At 43.2% G+C, this 23,005-nt stretch overlaps 2 protein-coding genes across 2 annotated transcripts; both read left to right on the top strand.

Moving 5' to 3' along the window:
• Positions 1-463: 463 nt before the first annotated feature.
• LOC139660609 (RING finger protein 228-like) lies at positions 464-11,838 on the top strand. Its single transcript, XM_071538801.1, has 2 exons — positions 464-1,136; positions 11,726-11,838. Exons 1-2 carry the CDS (start codon positions 464-466, stop codon positions 11,836-11,838), a joined length of 786 nt encoding a protein of 261 aa, XP_071394902.1.
• Positions 7,530-21,858, top strand: LOC139660619 (fatty acid CoA ligase Acsl3-like). The gene is made up of 16 exons (XM_071538816.1): positions 7,530-7,724; positions 11,726-12,262; positions 13,140-13,317; positions 13,503-13,612; positions 13,893-14,031; positions 15,089-15,239; positions 15,504-15,627; positions 15,828-15,899; positions 16,306-16,445; positions 16,909-17,081; positions 17,294-17,368; positions 17,475-17,666; positions 17,764-17,878; positions 18,031-18,188; positions 18,927-19,195; positions 20,082-21,858. The coding sequence occupies exons 2-15, from the start codon at positions 11,912-11,914 to the stop codon at positions 19,082-19,084; spliced, it is 2,136 nt and encodes a 711-aa protein (XP_071394917.1). The 5' UTR covers positions 7,530-7,724; positions 11,726-11,911; the 3' UTR covers positions 19,085-19,195; positions 20,082-21,858.
• The last annotated feature ends 1,147 nt before the right edge of the window (positions 21,859-23,005 follow it).

The following is a 23,005-nucleotide window of genomic DNA, read 5'->3' on the forward strand; positions in this document are numbered from 1 at the left end:
ATGATTTACTGTTTCGAATAGCCATATAACCCATGATCTTATTTACGTAAGAAGAAATTGGGAAGTTTGGAGGCAGCTTTCTATTGACTGGATTATTGCGGCAGAGTGTGAACGGGGTTTAAATTTAGTAATCTGATAGTGATGAAGCCTAATCCGGCCCTGTCTCCGGGTTGTGCCCCAGTTACACAGCAAGTTGGTGATGCCAGCAACCGGTTGGAGGAACGGCACTCGTCGGGATGTGAGTCATACCGGGCAGTGCAGCTGAGGCACTCCGCCAACCTTCATCTGAGAAAGCGTTTCTCATTGAATAAATCACCGGTTTTACCTCCTCCAGCAATACAAAATCTGTAGCCTACACTGCTCCGGGAATTTGACCATCGTCCAGTCAGAATGACAGAGTCAGACCCTGTCAGAAACTGGAGCTGCAGACAGCGGTAGTCAAATAAAGTTAATTAGGCGGAACATGGCGGAGGAGGCGGTCAGCGCAAGCGACTGTGGAAGTGCTCCGCTTGAAACGACCGTCTCGTCTCCCGGCGAGGAATACGAGTGCAAAATATGCTACAACTACTTCGACCTGGAGCGCCACACTCCCAAGATCCTGGGCTGTTTACACACATTCTGCCAGGAGTGTCTCGACAGCCTCCACTTGCGGGATGGTCGAGGATGGAGAATCGGCTGCCCTCTCTGCCGCCATCGCACCCCGGTACCGGAATATCAAGTTCACAACCTCCCCGACAACACCGCGGTGACTGATGCGCTCCCGCTAGACATTAAGCAGGTGCGCCACCTAGATGAGCTGGTGAATGGAAGAAATACAGACGGCCCGGCAGGTGCAGCCGTCTCTCCTGCCGCCTCCCAGGACAGCAACGAGAGCTGTCACACTTGCAAACAAGTTGCTGTGACCGCGGCTTGTGTGTGCGCCATCTTCTCTTTCCTCTCCATGCTCGTGCTGCTATTTCTGGGCCTGATCTTTGTACATAACTTCAATGACACCGCGTTGTCCGTCGGTCCTATTTGTTTGTCTGTGGCCAGCGGCCTCGCCTTGCTCTCGCTTATTCTCACTTGGCTTGTGTGCTTGGTGAAATACCGACCCGAATCTGAAACGGGGCATTTCAGTTCCACCTCCTCTAATGTCAGTAGGGGGAATGTAATGTAATCCCCCTGGCTGCAGAACAACACACAGCGTGTTGTAAAGCTTTAATGGGAAAATCCCTAAAATAGAAGTCGCGTTATTCCAGTGATCTAGGCAGCTCAGTCCATATTTGTGACCATGGACAAATCACAGCCAAAGGGCCAAACCAGAAACTCAAGAGGCTTAAGCTGATCACAGTCTGGACCGCATTCAATTGACAATGAATTGGACACTGATTTTATGAACTCATTGGCATTCATATTTAAATGAGGTCCATAATGTGACCATTGTCTAATTTACTGTCAGTTGGTCAGTGCAGATTCAGAGAGCCTTGATAGTATCACAGATTAAAGTTTTGGCTCTCTTCTTTCTAGCTTTCAAGGAGAATTTTCACGGTTGCAAATGTAGATTGAAGTGTTGATTGAAGATTATTAGACCAACATCACTGTTCACTGTGAGAATCCCAGCCAGGTCTTTGAAACGGATTATCCTCCCTAAATTATTTGATATTTCTCTAATGCCATGTGCCTTTTGTGCACTGTAGGCACTTTTTCCCCTTCTGAAGGGTCTATGCACTCAACGGCTCAGCATAATTGTACAACTGTTAGCCGCAATTGTTTGTGTATTTGTCTGTCGTCCATATAACATTTCAACCATCCGCAGCATAAATAAACCACTATCAGATTACATTTAGATAAATGGTAGCCTACTCTGAATTGGGCCTCTAATAGGCCTATATATATTATGACACAAGGGATAGTAACATGATATCCTGTGTATTGATATATGATATTATGTGTACAACAGTGTTGTCTAGGCCTAAATATCTCTCTTGATTTCCTTTTGTCTTGACTAGGAGATGTTGGGTTTTGCAAATGGGAGACCAAATAGGTTTCAGCAGTGGGAGACCCTGCCCAAGTCAGTAAGACCAAATGTCCCCATGCATTATCTGTGTTTCCTCCATGGAATGCACCTTTTCAATTCTATACTCCTCATTTTTGCCCCTTTTGAAGGGTGTATGCACTTCCTGCCTCAAGCATATCTGTACAACACTGGGTGTTGGCCTGCTTGTTTAAATGTATTGTAGTTGTCCATATAAAAATTCAACCATATATGCAACAGCTAAAGAATAAATAAACCACTGTCAGATAGCATTTGTCTATGATACTATGTATAGGGCTTAATAAAACCTGTGCTGTACAGTAGTGTTGTCTAACTCTAAATATCTCTCTTGTAGTATTTCCCTTTGCTTACTAGGAGATGGTGTGCTTTGCCAATGGGAGACCTGCATTCAAATAAGATTTTTTGCAGTGTTATTTGCTTTTTGTCACCCATTGGAGTTGAGTAGTGTGACACTTTGCCAAAAGCAGTAAGCCTAAATGACTGCTGAGGATTAAAACCTTGTCTGTTACACCAAAACTACATGTCATACAGCCTAAACATGGATTTCTGATAGATGTCAACTAACCAAAATCTCCCCTAACACTAATTTAGGCTATGTTGTTGCCCTGGTAAACATGAGATACAAGCTTATGGTTTAAACTTGATCATGAAGTTGTAAATATTGAACATTGAAGAAGTATGTTGTTTCCTCACTCCGTTTGTCTATTACTGGTGGAACAACAGCATTCTGTGTCTTATAAAGGGTGTGGGCATAGACAATCTCCACATACAGGTGGTCAGGTCTATGAAGACTGGGCCAGGGCCATGGCCTCCTGGTTACTGATCCTATATTTCCAAAAGAATAATATTGAAAAGTGTGGTTAAACTGCCTTATATGTGTGTGTTTGTGTGTTTGTTTATAGCCCTAATGATGAACTCATAGCGTGAAATGGTGTGTTACCCACAATAACATTCTTATATGTCCTTTAATACACAACTTCATTACTTCACGTGACAAATTGCATAAGGTGTGTAAGCACAAGTGTGTGTGTGTGCCTGATTTTCCACTCCTCTTGTGCCACCACTGTTTCTACCAGCAGGACCTGCTGCAAATGACAGAACCTGCTCACCCCATGACAGTCCCAGTGTGATTACATTGACTCCCCTTGGGGTGTGCTAGGTCTGCAGGGGGTTCCCAAGCCAATGACCCTGAGGGGACATGAGCCTGCACAAAATGAGGGAAATAACTGATGAGGGTAGGGGGGCAAAATAAGCAGTGTTGTAAAGTAAAGAGACAATGGAGGTGCAGAGGACCTCCTAGGGGTCTTAAATCATCAGATGGGCTTAAGTTTGCTCTCCCAAGTCATATAAGCAGCGAAATCTGTGGGAAAGTCATCATGAATGTAGCGCATTGTTGATTCACTAATGACTCCAAAATCACTCTCAAGGGTTTTAGGTGACTAGGAAGTATGCTTTCACAATGAAAGAATGACTAATTGAATTTATCCCTAAAAACGCAGAAGCACATAGCACTGATGTATAATGGCTCTAGTGTGTGTTTTCATGCAATTAGGCTGCAAAGACACATCCCTTCTTTTCTCTTTCTCCCTCACTTTTTACATCTTTTTCTATCTGAGAAAATGATGATGACAGTATTGCTGTTAATTCACTAGGTTTAGGTTATTATCACTTGTGATGATTCATATAGATGTCTCCCTTTGGTTAAGGTATCTGTGAATGAATCCCAACAACACAGTGGGTATTTGTCTCCAGTTAGTGTTGTTTTAAGAGGGGACTCCGGTCTCAGGAGTTAAAATCCATCTCTTTCAGGTCTCTCAAAGGGACTCCTTCAGTTGGTCATCCAGCCGGTGAATAATGCCACTTAAACGCCACCGTGACAAAAGCTTGAGAAGAAAGAAGGGGTGGCAGGCTTCCACTGGGAGCCATAGACAACACTGTGTCTGGGACAGAGGGCTTCATTTCAGAGAGACTGCAGGGCTTAAAGTTAAAGATTACTTTGAAATCTGCACTCCTCCTTCCACCCCACCATCAAACTCTCCTCCTATATCCCTCCCTCCCTCCCTCCCTCCCTCCAGCCGTCACTCCCCTCTCTCAAAAAATAAAAACCTGCCGCCAGAGAGCAGGGGATGAGTTGGGAGCAGATCCTCTTTGATGACAGAGAAGGATCCTTTTGTTCCCTAATCCCCTCACGCCCCCCTGTCCCCCCTCTTGCGCCCCTTCCCCTCCTCTGGCATATTTTTAAGTCCAACTGGACGTCAAGGGGCTTCATGATCAGCCAAGGGCTCAGTAGTTATATTATTGTACCTACTTCACTCTTAAAAGTCTGGAATGTACCAATGATGCTATGGCCTATCATGTCACCTATTGCTAAAGTACACCCATTTAAGTTCTCTGATTTTTTACTAATTCTTGTTAATGTCCAGGATTACCTTTGAGAGTAGCAAGAAGTTAAAGACACTCTTCTCTAATTTCCATATCGTGGCTGTCAGGTAAAAACCCTGTATCTCCAAAATGCGAACTTTTCAGGAACTAAGATAAACAGCTTTGTTTTAGCTTGATCACAGTGCATTTTTTGACATAATCTTGTGGATTTTCTTTTGATTTCATAAGCCCAAGAGGTCGGAGAATTTTCCTCAACCCTCTGAGGAGCTTGTAATCCTTCAACTGAAGTGAAAACATGAAAGTCACCAAAACTGGAGTTACATGGTTTTCACAGGACACCAGCAAAAGTCAAGATAGAAGATAAATCACTCAGGATCAAGCAAGCCCCATGACACCAGTCGAGTGGTTGTTATAGGTAGAATCCCAAGGGAGTGTCCATTAGCCATTCTGCATGATGCCAGGGAAGAAGGGGTCACCCAGAAACAGACAGTCCCAGGATACCATATATTTCCTCTCTTCCTGGGTCTCCCTTTTATGGCTATCCCTAAGTGTGTGCAAAGTGTGTCTTTGTGTCATTATCACATTGGACACACGTATTTCACAGAGGAGATGAAAGTGTTCCCTTTGCTCATAACATCTGCCCTCTGATGGTTTGTGTCCCATCAAGATGACCTCGAAGACACAGCCTGGGGACAGCTATTATCACCACCCTGTACACACACACTGGACTCATCATGTGATCATGTGCTTGTGTGTGTGTGTGTGTGTGTTCCTGCAAATGCATGTGTATGTGTGGAGGGGAAGGCATGAATTTGTGTTGGTGTGTTGGTGTGTGCGTGTGTGTGTGTGTGTGTGCGTGTGTGTGTGTGTGTGTGTGTGTGTGTGTGTGTGTGTGTGTGTGTGTGTGTGTGTGTGTGTGTGTGTGCATTTGTCAGTATATGTCTGTACGGACATATGGCTTAACAAGCATGCAAACACCCCGAAGATCAGTGAGTAGGGATCATTGTCCAGGCTCATGGTGTCAAACACGGCTTACCTGGCTATTTCACTTTCATGTCACTCTTCAGATGTCATGGAGAAAAAAAAGACTTGCTTCTTTACCACACACACACACACACACACACACACACACACACACACACACACACACACACAGGCACAGGCACACACATATTGAAACAAGGCATTATGAGAGAGAGAGCAGCAGTGCAAAGCTTACATGCAAGAAATGCTTTGTACTCAGTCTCCCCCTAGTGTATAAAAGTGAGAGTGCAGCAGGGAAAAACATGGACTGCCACCTACTGTATGTTTTGGCCTATGGTTCAGTCTCAGACAGCAGTCATACAGAACCACTGACTGAAAAGTTTGATTACATAATTTATTGTCATGGATGGTGAATTCAACAAATAAAATCATAGATCAATCTATGTTCCTTTTCATTTGCTGCCTCTGCAGTATGACCCTTTGCATTCTGATTCATGTGGGAATTTCATTATAAGAGGAGGCCGAGAGGCTGAAAACTATTAAGTATTTCACAAGAAAAAAGAAAAAATCAGAGAAAAATCAGAAAAATTACACATGATAATTAATTTGTATAGTAGAAATATGTTTTTTTTCCTATCCCATAAATAATCTTGCAACCCGCCAAAACTCATGACCCCCTGGATGGTCCTGACCCCAGTTTGAGAGCCACTGATCTAGGCAATTATTCTGCCCCAATCATGTCCATTTAGGAAAAATGGACACCAATTACTGTCATGGGACCAAACTGCACTGATTTCTATGACCAGGAAACAAACTCAGTTAGATCAGTGCTGTTTTGAAATTTGTGATGACCGTAGCTAAAATATTCTTTATGTGAGTAAAAAAACACACACACACACACACACACACACACACACACACATACAATTGAATTTCCCTGGTTTTGTGTCCTTAGCTACTATCACGTAAAGTATTTGACCATGTAGACAGTGCATGAGACATATTCAGCTGTGAGATGTTCAGTACAATTACAACTGGAATGTTCAGTCACATGGTGCCTCTGCCATGGTAACAAATCGGCTTTTGACATATGGCAACCATTCTAATTAGACATGTCAAATTACTATTCATGAGTACTGATTTAAAAAAAAAAAAAAAAAAAAAAAAAAAAAAAGCTACCTATCCATCCAAGTTCTCTGGCTACTTAACACTGCCTTACTTGTTGTTCTTCAAGACAGTAAAGGTACAAAATATGGAGGCAGGAAGTTTTTATTCTATGTTCAATGACCATATGACAATGGGATGAAATTGAAGGCCACTTAGACCACACCAAAGCTGATGATATTACATCTAGCTATCTATCTATCTATCTATCTATCTATAGGCTATATCTATCTATCTATCTATCTATCTGTCTATCTATCTATCTATCTATCTATCTGTCTATCTAGTTGTTTGTTGTTTATTTCATATCAAAGTCAAAGTCGGTGGTTGCATTCAAAATGTAGTTGGAAAGGCTTTATATTAATTTATTTTATTGCAAAGAATTAGGATATTATGTTTTACATTATCTTATTTTAGGTTATAATGTATAACCTTAACTGGCCTATTCAAAACATGTTCGGATAAAGTTCATGCACTTATTTATCTATGCCGAATTGTTTTGTATTGTGAATGGGGAAGTGAATAGGATTTTTTGTTTCAGGCAGGAACGCATCCAGCAGGAGTGCTAAGTTGTCACTTGCCCTCCTCTTCAGACCGACACGGTTCCAGTTGTGGTATGCAGTCAGAGTTGGAGCTCCGGTTTGCAATTTGCAGATGACCCAGTCTGGAGGACTACTGCTACCTGAGGTTGTTTCCGACCCTGAATTCAACAAATCTGTCAAAAAACGAATTAGTCCACAATCACAGAGTAGCTGCATTTCGAATGCTCTGATGGTCAAAATACAATTTCTCCAACTGACTGTCCCGACCATGGAAATGTTACATTATCCTTAACCGCTGGTTGTGACCGCTAGTAACCTCATTGACGTCACAGCTGCTCAAGCACGCGCCACCTTCAGGGATCCAATCGCAGACAGAGAGCTGTCTCGACGTCATATCAATCACTTCCGGGCTGATAGCACGGGCCCGGTGATGCTCACAGATTTACTGTTTCACTCAATTTTATATAATTGTTTTCCAACAGACTGGCAAGCGTGATTTATAGCCCGATACAAAGTATTCATAGATTACAACGACATCATGTCGGAGCTTTGGTAAAACGTGTGAATATACCTGGTCCAGCCCCTCAGCGACTCAGAAGTAGCGGTTGAGAAAAGAGGTGAGAACGCATTGTTGTCTGCAAACGCGTTGCAGATGTTGATGAGAGAGATTGCATTGTTAGGCATTTTGCTCAGTAGCATGACACATCGCCTGTAATAAGATTTTCGTTTGTGTTCAATACGATGTGATGCTGCCCGGTATAGTAGAGAGACTTTTGCGCAATAAATATTTTTTATTACAACAACAGTGGGCCAACAGCTGCAATGGTTAGCTCGTGAGCTAAGGCTAGCTCGCCGGTTGCTTGGTTTTGGTGCGTCTGTGGGATATTGGGCTATCCTGTCTGCTAACGTTAGCTAGTAATCTTTATCTGTATGCTGCTGCGCTATTTAGCCTCAGTCACATTCACTGTTGAGTAGAAAATGGCATCTGGTTGATAGATAGCTAGCCTGAAAACGTTATCTAGTGCTTTGATAACGTTACACATGTCTAACATAAATAGATGTTCAGGTTATCAGTAATGTTTTATTATTTTACTAGTGATAACATTATCTCTCAGATTAGGACGATCCTGCTGGGTAAAATGGTAGTTTAGCATCATATTGGCGTTGTGATGCTCACTTTGATATTGGGATTTGGGATATATTCCATATTAAGACTAGATAAAAAACCTTTTATGGACTGTTATGGTTGAAAGCTGTAGTACTCACTGAAGTAGGCCTGCTAGCTTAATCTGTGGTGTCCATCTTGGCTGTTCCTGGCCTAGAGAAAGTGTTGATGTATGGATGGACCTTTTGCTGTATGTATGGATTTGTATGGAAAAGTATCACTTTCTCTGTTGTTGGGCATTGGATAGTTGACATAACAAAGGCAGTCATGTGGGTGTGGGTGTGGATGTGTGTTTAATGCTGCTACCACAGAAACAAGCACATGGACTTACTATCAGCCTTATGGTATGACCAACCCGCATAGTTCCTCTCAGCAACTACCATCTACCATCTTTATTATCATATGGCTGGCATCACAATTTTGCTGCTGTTTCTTCCATCATGAAGTGTTGTATGTAAAATCGAATTATTGCATCCTTATAATTGCATTGTAACATGCCAATAGTTCTCTTGCAAACGAAACTCTCTTGATCATGAGTCATATTGTTAAGAGGGGAAAAAAATGACTGGGAGCTATCAGGTGTGTGCACTGTGGCCTCGTGGAGGGAAGTACTCACTATTATCAACGTACGGTACACAGTAAGTAACTGGACCTGTATTACAAGTCTCAAGTTTGAAGATGAGAATATTTTTGAGCGGTTTGGCTGTTTGTCTTTGGCTTAGTCTAGTTTTTACCTTCCAGACTTGGCTTGTGACTTCTAGGCTTGTTGTTGTATTGTGAAGGCTGTGGGTGAGACTTGTTTATCCCCCTTCACCAGCAGGGTGGAATCTATTTAGGGTAATGAGTCTTTAGATGGATGCTAAATATCAGAGGCAGCTTACTATTTTCAGGGGAGCAGAGCTGAATGAGTTGTTAATTTGTATTCTCATAAAATCCTTTGTAAATTTTCTCATCCTTAGGGTTGGTCCCAGAGATAATTGAATTGGCCCATGTGGAGTGAGAAGACTTTTAGAAGAAAATCAGATTTATCCATAGATATAGAGATTGTATCCTAGTTCTGAGGTGAAAAATCACACTACTACTATCTACTATCGACACTTTCTAAAGTCTCCAGACGAAGAAGGAACAGCCCAAGCTCTCACTTCAGCTGTGATACAAGTTATCTTAGTATTATCAGCAAAGATAAGATTCCAAGCCTAAAAGATAAGGCTCTTAAGTCTTTGGCAGAAATCAATTCATAATACTACTGTGGAAATTTGTTATACTCAACACAAGCAGAAATTTGAAATATAGGAGGAAGTGGAAACATACTAAAGGAAACATAAGGGAACATTCATGGGGCAAAGTCATAAACACCATTTAATGTGAAAAGCATGGGGAACACAAGGCAAACATGACATCTGGCTTTAACCCAAGGTAGACTGTCTTTGAATAGCTTTGAAGTTCTCAACACTGGTCATACTTTGTTTCAGCTCAGCTTTATCTGACTCACTTAGGCTACATTTTTTCAAATATTTGTGACCAGATAGGTGAGTGGAACTCTCCTCTTTTATAGGGAAAATGTATCTAGGCCTATAAAAACATTAAATTCTTGTTTTCTGATAAACCAGCCTACATTTTGCAGTGGTATTATGATACTGCATTTCATTATTCAGTTTTCCTTAAAAAGTAAAACGTTGAAACCTCAAAAACAATTCTACGAGTTAGAGGCTACAAATCAGTTGCAAGAAAATTATTTGATGGAACACCATTAAGTGCTCTTTCAGTTGTTTTCTATTTGTAGCCAACATATTGATACCGTACTCTTGAGAGGAAGGTATCATATTATACTGCATACATTTTTTTTTTATCCTCACTCCTTCTGGTCAGCTGTGTCAAAGCTGGTTTTTGAGCAAAAGCTGGTATACACACACACAAATACACACACGCTCCTGACAATTTATAATGAACTCCATACACTAAGAGCCAAGTGACTATTGTTGTGTGGAAGCAGATAGCTCCTGCAGTGTAGGATTCTCATGGCTGTGGTGTCTCAGTCCTTACTGGAGAGGTAGGAGGGTGCAGAGGCAGAGAGTGGTGCAGTGCAGGTGAGCAGTGTTAGGCAGTCCAGCTGGCCCTGACACTCACTGGGTAATTAGTCTAGCTGCAGTTCATTTTTGGTCAAAAGTTCGGACACACCTGATTACAAAGTGTGGTAGAAAGGCACGAGACACTATCGCACCACGGCTGAATTGCTAACTTGATGGAGAGGACCTGTTTGCTTGAAATTTGTTTCTTGGACACATAAATCGTGAAGTTGATGCCTATGTATGAATTCCTTTCCAAAGCCTTTGCCTTTCCATCAAGGCAAACGGTGGCTACTTTACAGAATGTAAAATAAAGCTAACATAGTTTTCGTCACTGCATAACTCCATTTGTGTTATTTCATAGTTTTGATGTCTTTACTATTATTCTAAATATGGAAAATAGTACAAATAAAGAAAACTGTGGTGTGTCCAAACTTTTGACTGGTAGTGTACACGTCTCTATTTACCATGGGATTGTAGCATGTTGCACGGAAACATTCTTGCTTATCTGACCTAGCCTATAGCTTTCTAAAATGTTCAAAAATGTGCTGTTGAACAGGTGGGGTGAGTAATGTTCAGTGTTTGCTGTGGCCCCATCAGCCCCAGGCCAGGAGCAGCCCACCTCATCAGTCAGTGTTAAATTCCTCTCCGCACTGTCACATTAGCTGGCTACCACCCACCTGACCACCTTCCCTACTGAGCAGTGGAGTGTGTCACTGCTTCTGCTCGTCACATGCTCAGGTTCAGTGGCTACAGTGCTGCACCGTCAGTTACACTCTGGCCCTCAGGATGCCCTAGAAATAGCCAAACTGTCTGGGACACAGAGTTGGCCCAAAGGCTTTTGCAGGACAGCCAGACAACTAAGAGCGTGACTCAGGAGCAATAATGGGTAAAGCACAAATGGCATAATCCTGCCATTGCAAATTTATAGCTCATGGCACGGTTGCTAACTTTGGTGGGATAAACAGAAGGGGTTTAAGCCCAGTGTTGTCTTTGCTAAGATGCAAACTCTACTTCATTCAGCTTTATGTATTAGCAGGTAATAATAACTCTGTTAAAATATACCATGGCCTTTTAGGCTTAGATCATCCAGGAAATATTTAGCCCAAAGAATGTTTTTAAGTGTTACAGCATCATGCCTCCTCTGTAAGGTACGTTGTTGCTCGACACATCGACCCCAGAGGCTGCGTCTGTGCTCTTGGGCTAGGGGGCAAATAGTGCTGACTGAGGAACAGGCTAAGAATAGGCTGTAATGGTCTCCAAGCAAGCATTGATTTATCAGAGGGTTATGTGTGCGTGTGCTCACATTTTCTGTCACTCTATACTTCAGAATATGCTAATGAAGACCTATTTCTAACAAATGCCATGCGGTGTCTCTGTCTTGCAGGTCTGGCTGAACCGCTCCACACAAGAACCGCCGCCCGCAACCTCTCTCAGCCTCAGCAGCAAGTCAATATCCTTTACCTGCAGTCCCCTCACTCAAAGAGCAGAGAGGAGTGAGGTGTTTTGTTGCACCCCTGGTCCCCTTCCCCTCCAGCCCTCCCAGCTCCACACTTGACCCCTGAGCTTAAAGATGAAGTTGAAGGAGGACATGAACCCCCTGCTGCTGCAGGTCTTCCGCTCTGTGGTCTGGGTCTACTCCGTCATCACCTTCCTGCCCTGGTACTTCTTCTCCGGGGCTGGCACCAACCTGGAGCGGGCGCGCCGGGTCAAGGCACGCTCAATAAGCGGACACCCAGCGGGGCCTTACCGGGCCATCAACAGCCAACAGAAGCTAGTGGGGTGGCTGCACCCCGGGGTGGACTCCCTGGACAAGGTGTTTGAATACGCAGCCAGGAGGTTCCCAGAGAGAGACTGTCTGGGCACCAGGCAGGTGCTCAGCGAGGAGGATGAGCTCCAGCCTAACGGCAAGGTTTTCAAGAAGGTGAGGGACATTGTAGAATTGTTGTGTATTGCTGTTCCTGGTACGTTTGCCCATTTGGCACACACACCAGATCATACATCTCCTTGTTTTATGAGTCTTTTAGAAATTAGCCTATTCTCAGAAACAGGGATTCAACCTCAGTTTGTTTTAAGCCACAAGGTTGTACCCCGCATCTCATCTTCTCATCTTAGCTTACAGCCGTGTAAATGTTATGTGAGTCTGTGAAATTGCAGGGAGTTTGGTTGTGTCTGAGAGGCTTGCAGTACAGTCTGCCAGTGTGGTTAGTGTGAGGAATGTGGGTGGAGGAGCAGCGGTACTCTGCACTGTCAGAGTGCTGTTTCACTGGCCCTTTGTCTCACAGCTGAAAATTCAGCTGCATAGCTGCAAAAGCTCCATAGAGGGCACTGACTGACCGGGTATGAATGATGTTATTGTATGAATGGTAATAACGTCAGACCTCTTTCAGATTCAAAGGTTTCAGTATTGCAGCCGTGATTAATGCCTGCAGTCTCTGTAGCACCCAAGACTAGGGCTCAGGGCTTTTCTAGTGCTTTTCATATCGCAATGCAGGAGCATGCTCATATTAAGCTGCCTGAAATTATTCCTGTTCACATTGGCCTGTCCAGTATCATTCCATCAACTGGGATGCCATGGGTGTTAAACTGGGTGCGAGGTTGGTTTTCCCCAAATCACTTAATCGTTCTGATCATCTTTGTTCTATTAAATTGCACCTAAAATTGTCAAAGATGCTCAGATGCTTTTGGACTACCTAGGCCTGTACAGTACAGCCTAGCCTATTTAGAAACTGTTTGGCTTGGTTGTATGTACTGTATAAATAACCCTGAATTGAATATCTGCCTATGTATGATGTGTGTAGGTAATTTTGGGGGACTATAACTGGCTGTCATACGAGGAGGCCTACCAGGCAGCAAAGTGTTTTGGCAGTGGTCTGGCAGCTCTCGGACAGAGGCCTCAGTGTAACATTGCCATCTTCTGTGAGACCAGAGCAGAGTGGATCATAGCAGCGCAGGCCTGCTTCATGTACAACTTCCCACGTGAGTGGCAGACAAGCATGTTCATACAGACATTCTCGTACATATACTGTATATATAAACTAGTCATGCCACAGGACCCAGACACAAAAATAGCAAACATACAAATACATACAGGCAATCTGTTCACATGATGTTCCCTCCTGCTGTATGTGATTGACCAACTCTACTGGTTTTAATTATGACAGTTGTGACCCTGTACTCCACTCTTGGACCCACGGCGATCTCCCATGGCCTGAACGAGACAGAGGTCACACACATCATCACAAGCAAAGACCTCCTGCAGAGCCGTCTCAAGGTAGCTGCCTTACTATGCTACGATTATGACTCTCTCTCTGTCTCTCTCTCTCTCTATCTCTGTCATGTCAGCTGTGTCGCACAAGGCCCTGCAGTTCCTCTCTTTAAAACTAGATTAAATTAATTTCACTGACATGTCACTGATTCACTGTTTGTGTTTTGCGTGCAAGATTAGGGCTTGATGAAGAGCTCAACTCTATTTGCATTTAGTAATTACTTTTCTCATCCTGCTCTCCCTCCTCCCTCCCTCCCTCCCACTCCCACCCAACTCCATCTCCCAGGCCATACTGTGTGATGTGCCGAGGCTACAGCATATCATTGTAGTCGACAAGAAGCCCACCAGCTGGCCAGACGTCCCCAGAGGCATCATGGTCTACAACATGGACACTGTGCAAGAGATGGGCTCCAGGCCTGAAAATAGTAAGTATTGCTGCAAAGTGATTAAGGACCCTGCAAAGAATCCGCACACTGCTCTGCTCAACATTTGGGAAAAAAAAGATGACTTTCACTGAGGTGTTGGAAAAATACAGTACATTTTCTTTAATGGTCCATGGTGCTCTTCAGAATATAAAGTGCAAAGTACTCAAGTGCTGTACGAAATCTGTTTCAATCACTCCAGTGACACCAAATGTGATTAAAAGAGGATTTCTAATTTTGTCAGGGAGCCGGAAGTACACTGATGGTGGCTTATACAAAGCCAGCAGCCTGATGTGTAATGTGTGTGTGATGTACTCTGCTCTGCTGTGCTGTGACAGAGTCAACAAGAGGTGAACTCACCACTTGCCAAAAAAATCCTCCCAATGCTTTGGCCAACTTTTCAGGAAAACAAGAGGAAATAGATAAAGCTCTTTAGAAAAAGACACAGGGGATAGCCATCATGTTTGACTTCATCATGTTTGGGCTGAGACAGATGCAAACAAACATGTTGTCATGTATAGCAAGACTTGACTTATGCTTATACTTTTCCACTTTGATAAAGAAATTAAACATCTGAAATTCATCAACCACAATACATGTTTCCTCAAGTATATAGTATACCTGTAAAGTGTAGCCATATTTCCTCTACTATGGACTTCACATGGATGCCAAAAATTGTGTATGCATTAAGATTGGTAGAATAAGGGGATAGGGCTCAAAAATCATGCAAATTGTTTTTTTAAATGAAGATGCAGTATGTAACAAGTACCCTTTCTCTTACTCTTGAAGAGTATACTAAATCCCCTTCAAGCCTTTCATAGCATACAATTGTTTGAGGAGCTCTCACTTGGATTTATTATGCTTTGGATTGGACAACTGCAGCCTTAATGGAAAGAGCTGGTGAACACAGTGAATGAAAGTGGTGACGTGATGTTATGGGTATCTGTGTCTTAGTGAAAAGACATTGCTTCCTCTCTTAATATATTGTTATTGCTAATAATGCATGTGTGCGGTCCGTTCCCTCTCTAACCAGCCTCCCTCTGCTCTTCTTCCTCTACAGTGGCAGTGGATCGCAGGCAGCCAGAGCCGTCCGACGTGGCCGTCATCATGTACACCAGCGGTTCCACAGGCATCCCTAAGGGCGTCATGATCTCCCATAGCAACATCATCGCTGGCATCACGGGCATGGCTGAGCGAATCCCCAACCTCGAGTATGCCAGCATCAGATTCACTGTTCTCTCCAGATCACGTGCTCTCTGTCACTTCCTCTCCTCTTCTCAGCTTTATTTTCTTTTCCCATTGTCTGGTTCAAGCTCCTTTGTGTACTGCTTCCTCTCTTTGACTGAAAAAAACATATATATTCTCCTACCATTTCTCTAACCTCTGCAGTTTCTGCTGTCCTACTACCCCAGTATTTTAGTTTCTTTGTTGTCTGTATAGTGGAAATTAACCCGGTGTCATTTCTGTGCTGGCAGTGAAACAGACACCTACATTGGCTACCTGCCCTTGGCCCATGTTCTAGAGCTCAGTGCTGAACTGGTGTGTATCTCTCACGGCTGTCGCATCGGCTACTCGTCCCCACAGACGCTAGCCGACCAGGTCAGTGTACAAACACACACACACACGCACGCATGCACCATGTGTCCAGTTCACTTCTGTTGCAGTCGTGTACTTAAAGCTCTCTCTCCTGGATGCATTACAGTCATAGGTCATATATTATTGAGACGTACACCCTCACCGATGCTGTTAAGCGATGCTGCCAGAGCCAACACCGTGTCTGTCTTGTTTCATTTGTCCAGTCTACCAAGATAAAGAAGGGGAGTAAAGGAGATACCAGCGTGCTGAGACCTACCCTCATGGCGGCTGTGCCAGTAAGTCTCTTATCACCGCACAAACATATCTATCCAATCTGATACAGCCAAGCCTGTTCCTGGAAGAAGGTCTGATGGTATTGGCTGTTAACATTCCAGTACTTCATTGAGCTGAGAGGACACAGAAACGCATTTCATGTAGTTGTACCTAATGGTTAACCACACTCGCCATTTCACATTATGATATTTGTTGTGAAGAATGAACTTAGAGTAATATGGCCATGTTGACAATCTTTAACAGTCATCCAACCAACATTATACATATTAAAAACTGACCAAAATCCTTCACATCTAGTCAAGAAATTACAGCCTGGAGAGAGTATGGAATTTTGAAATGTCAAGAGTGTTTAGCAAGAGTTACATGCTTTTTTTGTCTCCTCCCCGTCTCTCTGTCTGGCCTGTGTAGGAGATCATGGACCGAATCTATAAGAATGTGATGACCAAAGTGGAGGAGATGAGCAGCTTTCAGAAGACGCTCTTTGTGCTGGCCTACAACTACAAGATGGAGCAGATCTCCAAAGGCTACAACACGCCTCTCTGTGACAGGTAACACACACCACACACACACATATACTGTATACATGGGCTGGATCTAGAGCGAGGCTCCTTCTATTGACTACCTTCACTCCCCCTAAGTCGATACATTAGCGAACATTAACCTACATGGCTAATCTTAACCCAGCCCTAATTCTTAACCTAACCCTTTTAAACACTCACACACAGAAAGTGCTGACATTCAACAGGGAATGATTCTCTAGCACATATGAATCATTGCATAGTATTGATTTAATATTGCCTTTGGAGTGGCCAAGAATCAATATCTGGATTCCATATAGATTCATCACTAACTTTGGAATGGTCTGAATGACTTGCTGCATTTTTGTCTTGGGTGCCTCTACCCTTAGTCACTCTCATAACTCTTTTCTCCTCCACTTCTCTCCCTTTCCTCTCTACATCTCTACATCTCTGTGCTGTATATTTTGTCTTATTTCTCTCCTTTCCCCCTCAGCATCGTGTTCAAACGGGTGCGTTCGCTGTTGGGAGGGAACACGCGGGTGCTGCTGTCTGGCGGAGCTCCCCTCTCAGCTGCCACCCAGCGCTTCATGAACATCTGTCTGTGCTGCCCTGTGGGGCAAGGCTACGGCCTGACAGAGACCTGCGGAGCTGGCACCATCAGTGAGAGTAAGAGAATGGCTTTAGGGAGAGGAATGAGGGAGGGAGAGGAATGAGGGAGGGAGGGAGGGAGGGAGGAAATGTGAGAAAGAGAATGTTTTTTTCTGCCCAGTGGGAAATGAAAAGAGAAGCAATTAAAAAGACCGCATATTTGATGTGCAGTTATTGCCTACATTTGCCATGGTAACACAGTAGTGTGTGTTGGTGGGGTATTTTTTCAGTTTGGGACTACAGCACAGGACGAGTGGGCGCTCCGCTAGTTTGCTCAGAGATTACACTCAAGGACTGGGAAGAGGGTGAGTTGGATGGGAACGACCCAAATGTACAGAGAGAGTGAGAGAGATAATAATGATATCTTTAATGTTTTATCTTTTTTTATTAATAAGTTCTGTGCTTCTCCAGGTGGTTACTACAGTACAGACAAGCCCAACCCACGGGGAGAGATTGTGATTGGCGGACCCAACGTAACCATGGGTTACTACAAGAACGAAGCCAAGAACCGCGAGGACTTTTTTGTGGATGAGAATGGCCAGCGATGGTTCTGCACCGGAGACATTGGAGAGTTCCACCCTGATGGATGCCTCAAGATCATCGGTGAGGAATAATAAACTAGTGTGTGTGTGCGTGTGTGTGTGTGTGTGGTATAGGTGATACGCCAGTTAGGATTCTAAAGTGTGTTCTCTCCCTGTAGACCGTAAGAAGGACCTGGTGAAATTGCAGGCGGGCGAGTACGTCTCTCTAGGAAAAGTGGAGGCTGTTCTGAAGAACTGCCCGCTCATAGACAACATCTGTGCCTATGCCAACAGGTAAAACCCTGCACATACTCTCTCCGTCTCTTCCTGTCTCTCTCTGTTTCTGTAGTTCACCTCTTGATCTCTTTCTCCCTAATGCTGCTAAAACTGCAACTTACAAAACAAAAAAAAGCTAACTTGTGGACCATCCTGTTCCTGTTTTTCAGTGACCAGTCGTACGTGATCAGCTTCGTGGTGCCCAATCACAAGCAGCTCATGGCGATGGCGGAGCAGAGGCAGGTGAGAGGCAGCTGGGAGGAGATCTGCAACAACCCTGAGATGGAGAGAGAGGTCCTCCGCATCATTACTGAGGCTGCCGTCTCAGGTAGGGAGAAGAATCCTTCCATCTCTCTACTTAGCTTTTATTCTGTTTCTTTTCCTAGCACTTGCATCTTACATCATTCTATGGTCACAGGAATATTGTAGGGGCACTAAGGTCCTGACCTTTGCACCCCTTATTTTTGCTTGAAATTGCATACACTACCAGTCAAAAGTTTGGACACAAGTAATTTTCTTTATTTTTACTATTTTTCACATTTTATAATAATAGTTAAAGACATCAAAACTATGAAATAACACAAATGGAATTATGCAGTGACCAATAAAAGTGTTAAACAAATCAAAACTATCTTATATTATAGATTCTTTAAAGTAGCCGCCCTTTGCCTCCATGGAAAGGCAAAGACTTTGGAAAGAAATTCATACATAGGAATCAACTTCACTATTTATATTTGTCTAAGAAACACATGTCAAGCATTTAAGCATAAGCCTTTAGATTAAAATGGCTTTAAGAAAAAGAAAAACATAGTACATTCAATCAGGTGTGTCCACACTTTTGACTGGTAAGAATTGAAGCCTTTTCTACTGTTGCACTCATTGTAAGTCGCTCTTAGATGAGAACATCCGATAAAACAACATAAACCAAAGCGATGCAAATTGAGGTCCTGTCTATCAGGTTAGCAATTCAGCCATGGTGCAATAGTGTCTCCTGCCTTTCTACCACACTTTGTTTTTACACTGGTATCTGTCATTCTGACTTGTGGTTTTTCTCTGCCCCGAGCAGCCAAACTGGAGCGGTTTGAGATCCCCAAGAAGATCCGCCTGAGTGCTGAGGCCTGGACACCAGAGACCGGCCTGGTCACCGACGCATTCAAACTGAAGCGCAAGGAGCTCAAATCACACTACCAGGAAGACATTGAGAGGATGTATGGTGGAAAATAACACATAGACACACTACAGCACACGCATACACACACGCATATACTTACACACATGCACAAGGAGCTCAGAAGCCGCTACCAGGACTATTTGGAGAGGAATTGATGGATACAGGTAAAACACACACACACACATGCATTAATACAGACACACAAAGCAACCCAAGCACCACCTCCTCGGCTTCCCTGCGACCAGCTTCGATCAAAGGGGGGGAAAACACTTGAATCCAGTTCAGAACTCTCTGTCAAGACCAAAAGGCAGAAGGGCCCTTACAGGTAGCCGACCAGCCAGACGCTCCTCTCTGACGGTTTTAGCCCTTTGGGTTGCTATGACGACCAAGGCGGCACATGAAGTTTAAACGTCTGCGCGACTCGAGATGTGAGAAATGTCACGCCGGACGTATGTGAATCGATGTCAGCGCGCCCTCTCCTCTGCTTTTCTCCCTTCCTCCTTCCTCCCCTGCTCTCTGGAGCCTTCCACCAGTTTAGCATGGTCCTGGACTTTGCTTGTAGTGCAGATTCGTGGTAGGGAAAGGGGCGGCATGACCGGGGCCTGGAAGAGGGATCCCTCCTGGGCTTTAAGTCAACATTCAGGTTGGAATCGATGCAGGGATCTCTTTTTATCTTTAAATGATGTGGTGATGGGTTCTTTTTAATCTTTGTCACTATGTTCTCTTTTGTTTTAATTTGGTTTGTCATCTCTGAAACACATTTTATGAGGATCATGTCGAGTATCTTGTTGTCTCTGAGGAATCAGTGTCGCAAAGCCATGAGAGATTGAACGTTAAGATGTTTTTAAATGTTTTTATTACTGTTATTTTATGGTTGTATTACTCTGAGGGGTTTTTATTTCTTTACTCTCCTGGTTTTTTTATTATTGGCATTTTGTTTCTGCTTTTTGGACTTTAATGAGCTTTGTTTACAAGCTTTCGTCTTGTTCCCCTCATTTGCCTGTGTCCCAAAGTTTGTATATCTGAGTGTGTGTTTACTGACTCGACTAGTTGAAGCAGTCCAGTCTGGAGTCCCTTCTGCTCTCGGCCTTTGCAACAGGGTTGAACGTCAGTGGGAAAGGCATCCATGGGTTGCAGTCACCAGCCTCCATTTCGCATCTCTGCCCTCTGTCCTGAGCTTCATTTCCTCCACATCTGACCGGCCCCTGGATGCCTCGCGACCTCTGTCCTTTTTGTTCTTTTTCTGGATTCCTTTGGTTCTTTGTGGGTACATTGACGTAGCCCTACCACATCTGCCACGTATTCCTCCAGTCATGACCGATGCACCGTATGGATGTCTCCAAGGGAACTACGCCTACCCCAGAAATGTAGTAACATTAGTTAGCTGTGCATTTAGGCATTCATTGGTTGCTCTCCCAATTACTTTTGGTACAACTGTACATGTTCTCCTTTTTTTCCATAGGTCTAGTTACTGTTACTTTTATCTATAAATATGAAATGCAAATTGAATGTGCAATATTTATACACAAATTTTAAACTAAAGTATGTAGGAAGGAGAAACGCACAGATAGCCCCTCCACAGTGTATGAATGTTTGGGCCTGTTACTTTCCACTTCAATGTATAAAGGAAAGCCTGTAGGAATAGAAGCATAGGAATACATGTAGGTTTAAAGAAGAGAAGAGAATGGTAGACAGACACTGATAGGGAAGTCTAGATGTAGCCCATTTGTAAAGGATTCAAACGTACTGTGGTAAATGACTTCATGTTCTGAAAGACTGTAAAGTGAAAATCTAATATTTGGCATTGTAAAAATTGCATGATAAAGAAAAATGTGCAACTTTACCAAAGCACTTGAATATATATAGATATATATATATATATATACAGTATATACAGTATAGAGAGAGATATTTGAATGGCACTCCAGTCGAACAATTGAATATGAAACATAATTCCTTATGAATACACTCCATATGTAAGTGTGAGAATATACAGTATAAGCTCACGCAGACATGAAATCAAGGACTTTTTCATACATAGGGTGCATAAACATTACTTCATCCTCAGATTGGTTTTTATGTGTATGATTCTGTATTCTCACAGCTGCCCTTTTGGTATGCAAGTCCTGCTTTGCTTATACAACACACCTATAGCATTATTAAAGGTACAGTCAGGCACACTAACAACTTCTCTTATCAGATGTCTGATAGCTTAATGCAGAAGGGTTATTTTAGCATGTAAAAATGACAGTGCTGTCATGATGAACTGGGAACCCATTCTTCCCTTCCTGTGTTTTTTTTTTTTTTTTTTTTACATTTCTCTCTCTTGGCATTTCAGTAGAAAGTCAATACCTTACTGTCCTATTTGCTGCTTTCCTCTGCCTGGCTAGAGGTGGCTAGTTGCCTTCTGACACACATGAGTTGTCTTCACGGGTCATAAGAATGTGAAGTGCTCCCCGTGTTTCGCTAATGAGGACGCGCATGCCATGTCTTAGTAGTGACATCCATCTGACCTACTGACTTCACTATGGACAAGGCAAAGAGGGTGGATGGTGTAAAGATGAATTCCGCCACTCCTATTGTTTTTACTCGCATTGTAAATAGGTTGGGAGAGGAGAGAACGATGATCAAAGTTCATTAAAGCTACCAGTTGTACAGGTGTAAAACCTCTTTCGAACCTATTTAATAATCTTTGTTATTGACCAGTTTTTGGGGTCTCCTTGTTTTGTGTGGGTAAGTGGCCCAGCGAGGTGGGCTATTGCAAGTGTCTCCTTCCTTATTTATTTGTAATTTGGCCTTGAAAATTCTGTTATGAAAATAAAAGTTTGTGTTGTAATTGGTGCTTGTTTGGCTCCTTCTTTTTTGGAGGTGTATGCATGTGTGCGTGTGTTGAACACCTGAACACATTCTGTCAGGCACAACGTGTGACTAATACGATCAGTGACTTGATTAGAATCATGTCCTGAAACCAGAGTTTCTATGGCAACGAAGGCCAGTGTGTGTGTGAGAGAATCTGGTTTGTGAAAGAGTGTGTGTGGACTGTGATGTGTGGCGCATCGACGCAAACAGAACATGCAGTTCTGGGAGTCAACCTCCTATCAGAGCTTGTAAACAAAGGTTTTTTCTTTCAGTGTTTCCACAAGACATCGCACCATACACCTGTGAAATAATTTCATTTATGACACAAATAAACTTGTCTCCCCGCTCCCTCAACTTCCACCTGCTAGCAAACAGCATGTTGGTACAATGATTGTGTTTCTTGGGACAAAGACGAACATCAATTCTTCTTGGAAACCTAGCCCTGATCCTATATCGTTGTTGGTGTCAACAATACTCTGCGTGGGTAGCACTAGTTATTGAAGGCAAACTGAAGAGTCCATATTATTATGTGTATCCTGATAGATTACATTCAATTCCTAATCAGTAATTGCACTATGACTGAAACACTGTAGCCCCACTACTGGCTTTGTTTCCACCTTGATTCATTTGATTGGTGACATTTCTTCTTTTTCAAATTGAGTTTTTCTTAACAAGAAAACACTGAAGTTAACCCGACCTGTAATTTCAATTCCAGTGGGTTATGGAAGATGCAAAAAGCTTATTTTCCAACCAACCCTTAAAACTGTACAGTCAATATACCTAAATATACCTAAAAGTTGCATTGCCATTGGCTTCAAAGTTACGATACGAAGATAATACAAATTACAATGCAATCAAAGCTCAGTGCCCAACATCCATCCCTGTTCTCTTTAGGAAGAAAAGCAATTGACTCGCTCGCCTCATTGACTATAAGAACCTCCCTTGGTGAAAAGGCGATCGGAAAGAACATGGGTGGTGAAAAATCAGTCCGCTGGTTCTATCAGCATATCACTAAATATGAAGCAGTGAAAGGCAAGAAGAAAACTGAGAGACAAGTGCCTTTTCTCTCCCCTCCTCTCCCTCCATCCAACCCTATGGGACCAGTGTGTGAGTCA

Source organism: Centroberyx affinis, unplaced genomic scaffold (genome assembly GCF_046629955.1).
Source record: "Centroberyx affinis isolate AG114_WGS23_722 - 3 ecotype Tasmania unplaced genomic scaffold, CSIRO-AGI_Caff_v1 ptg003351l_1, whole genome shotgun sequence".
Classification (NCBI taxonomy): Eukaryota; Metazoa; Chordata; class Actinopteri; order Beryciformes; family Berycidae; genus Centroberyx; species Centroberyx affinis.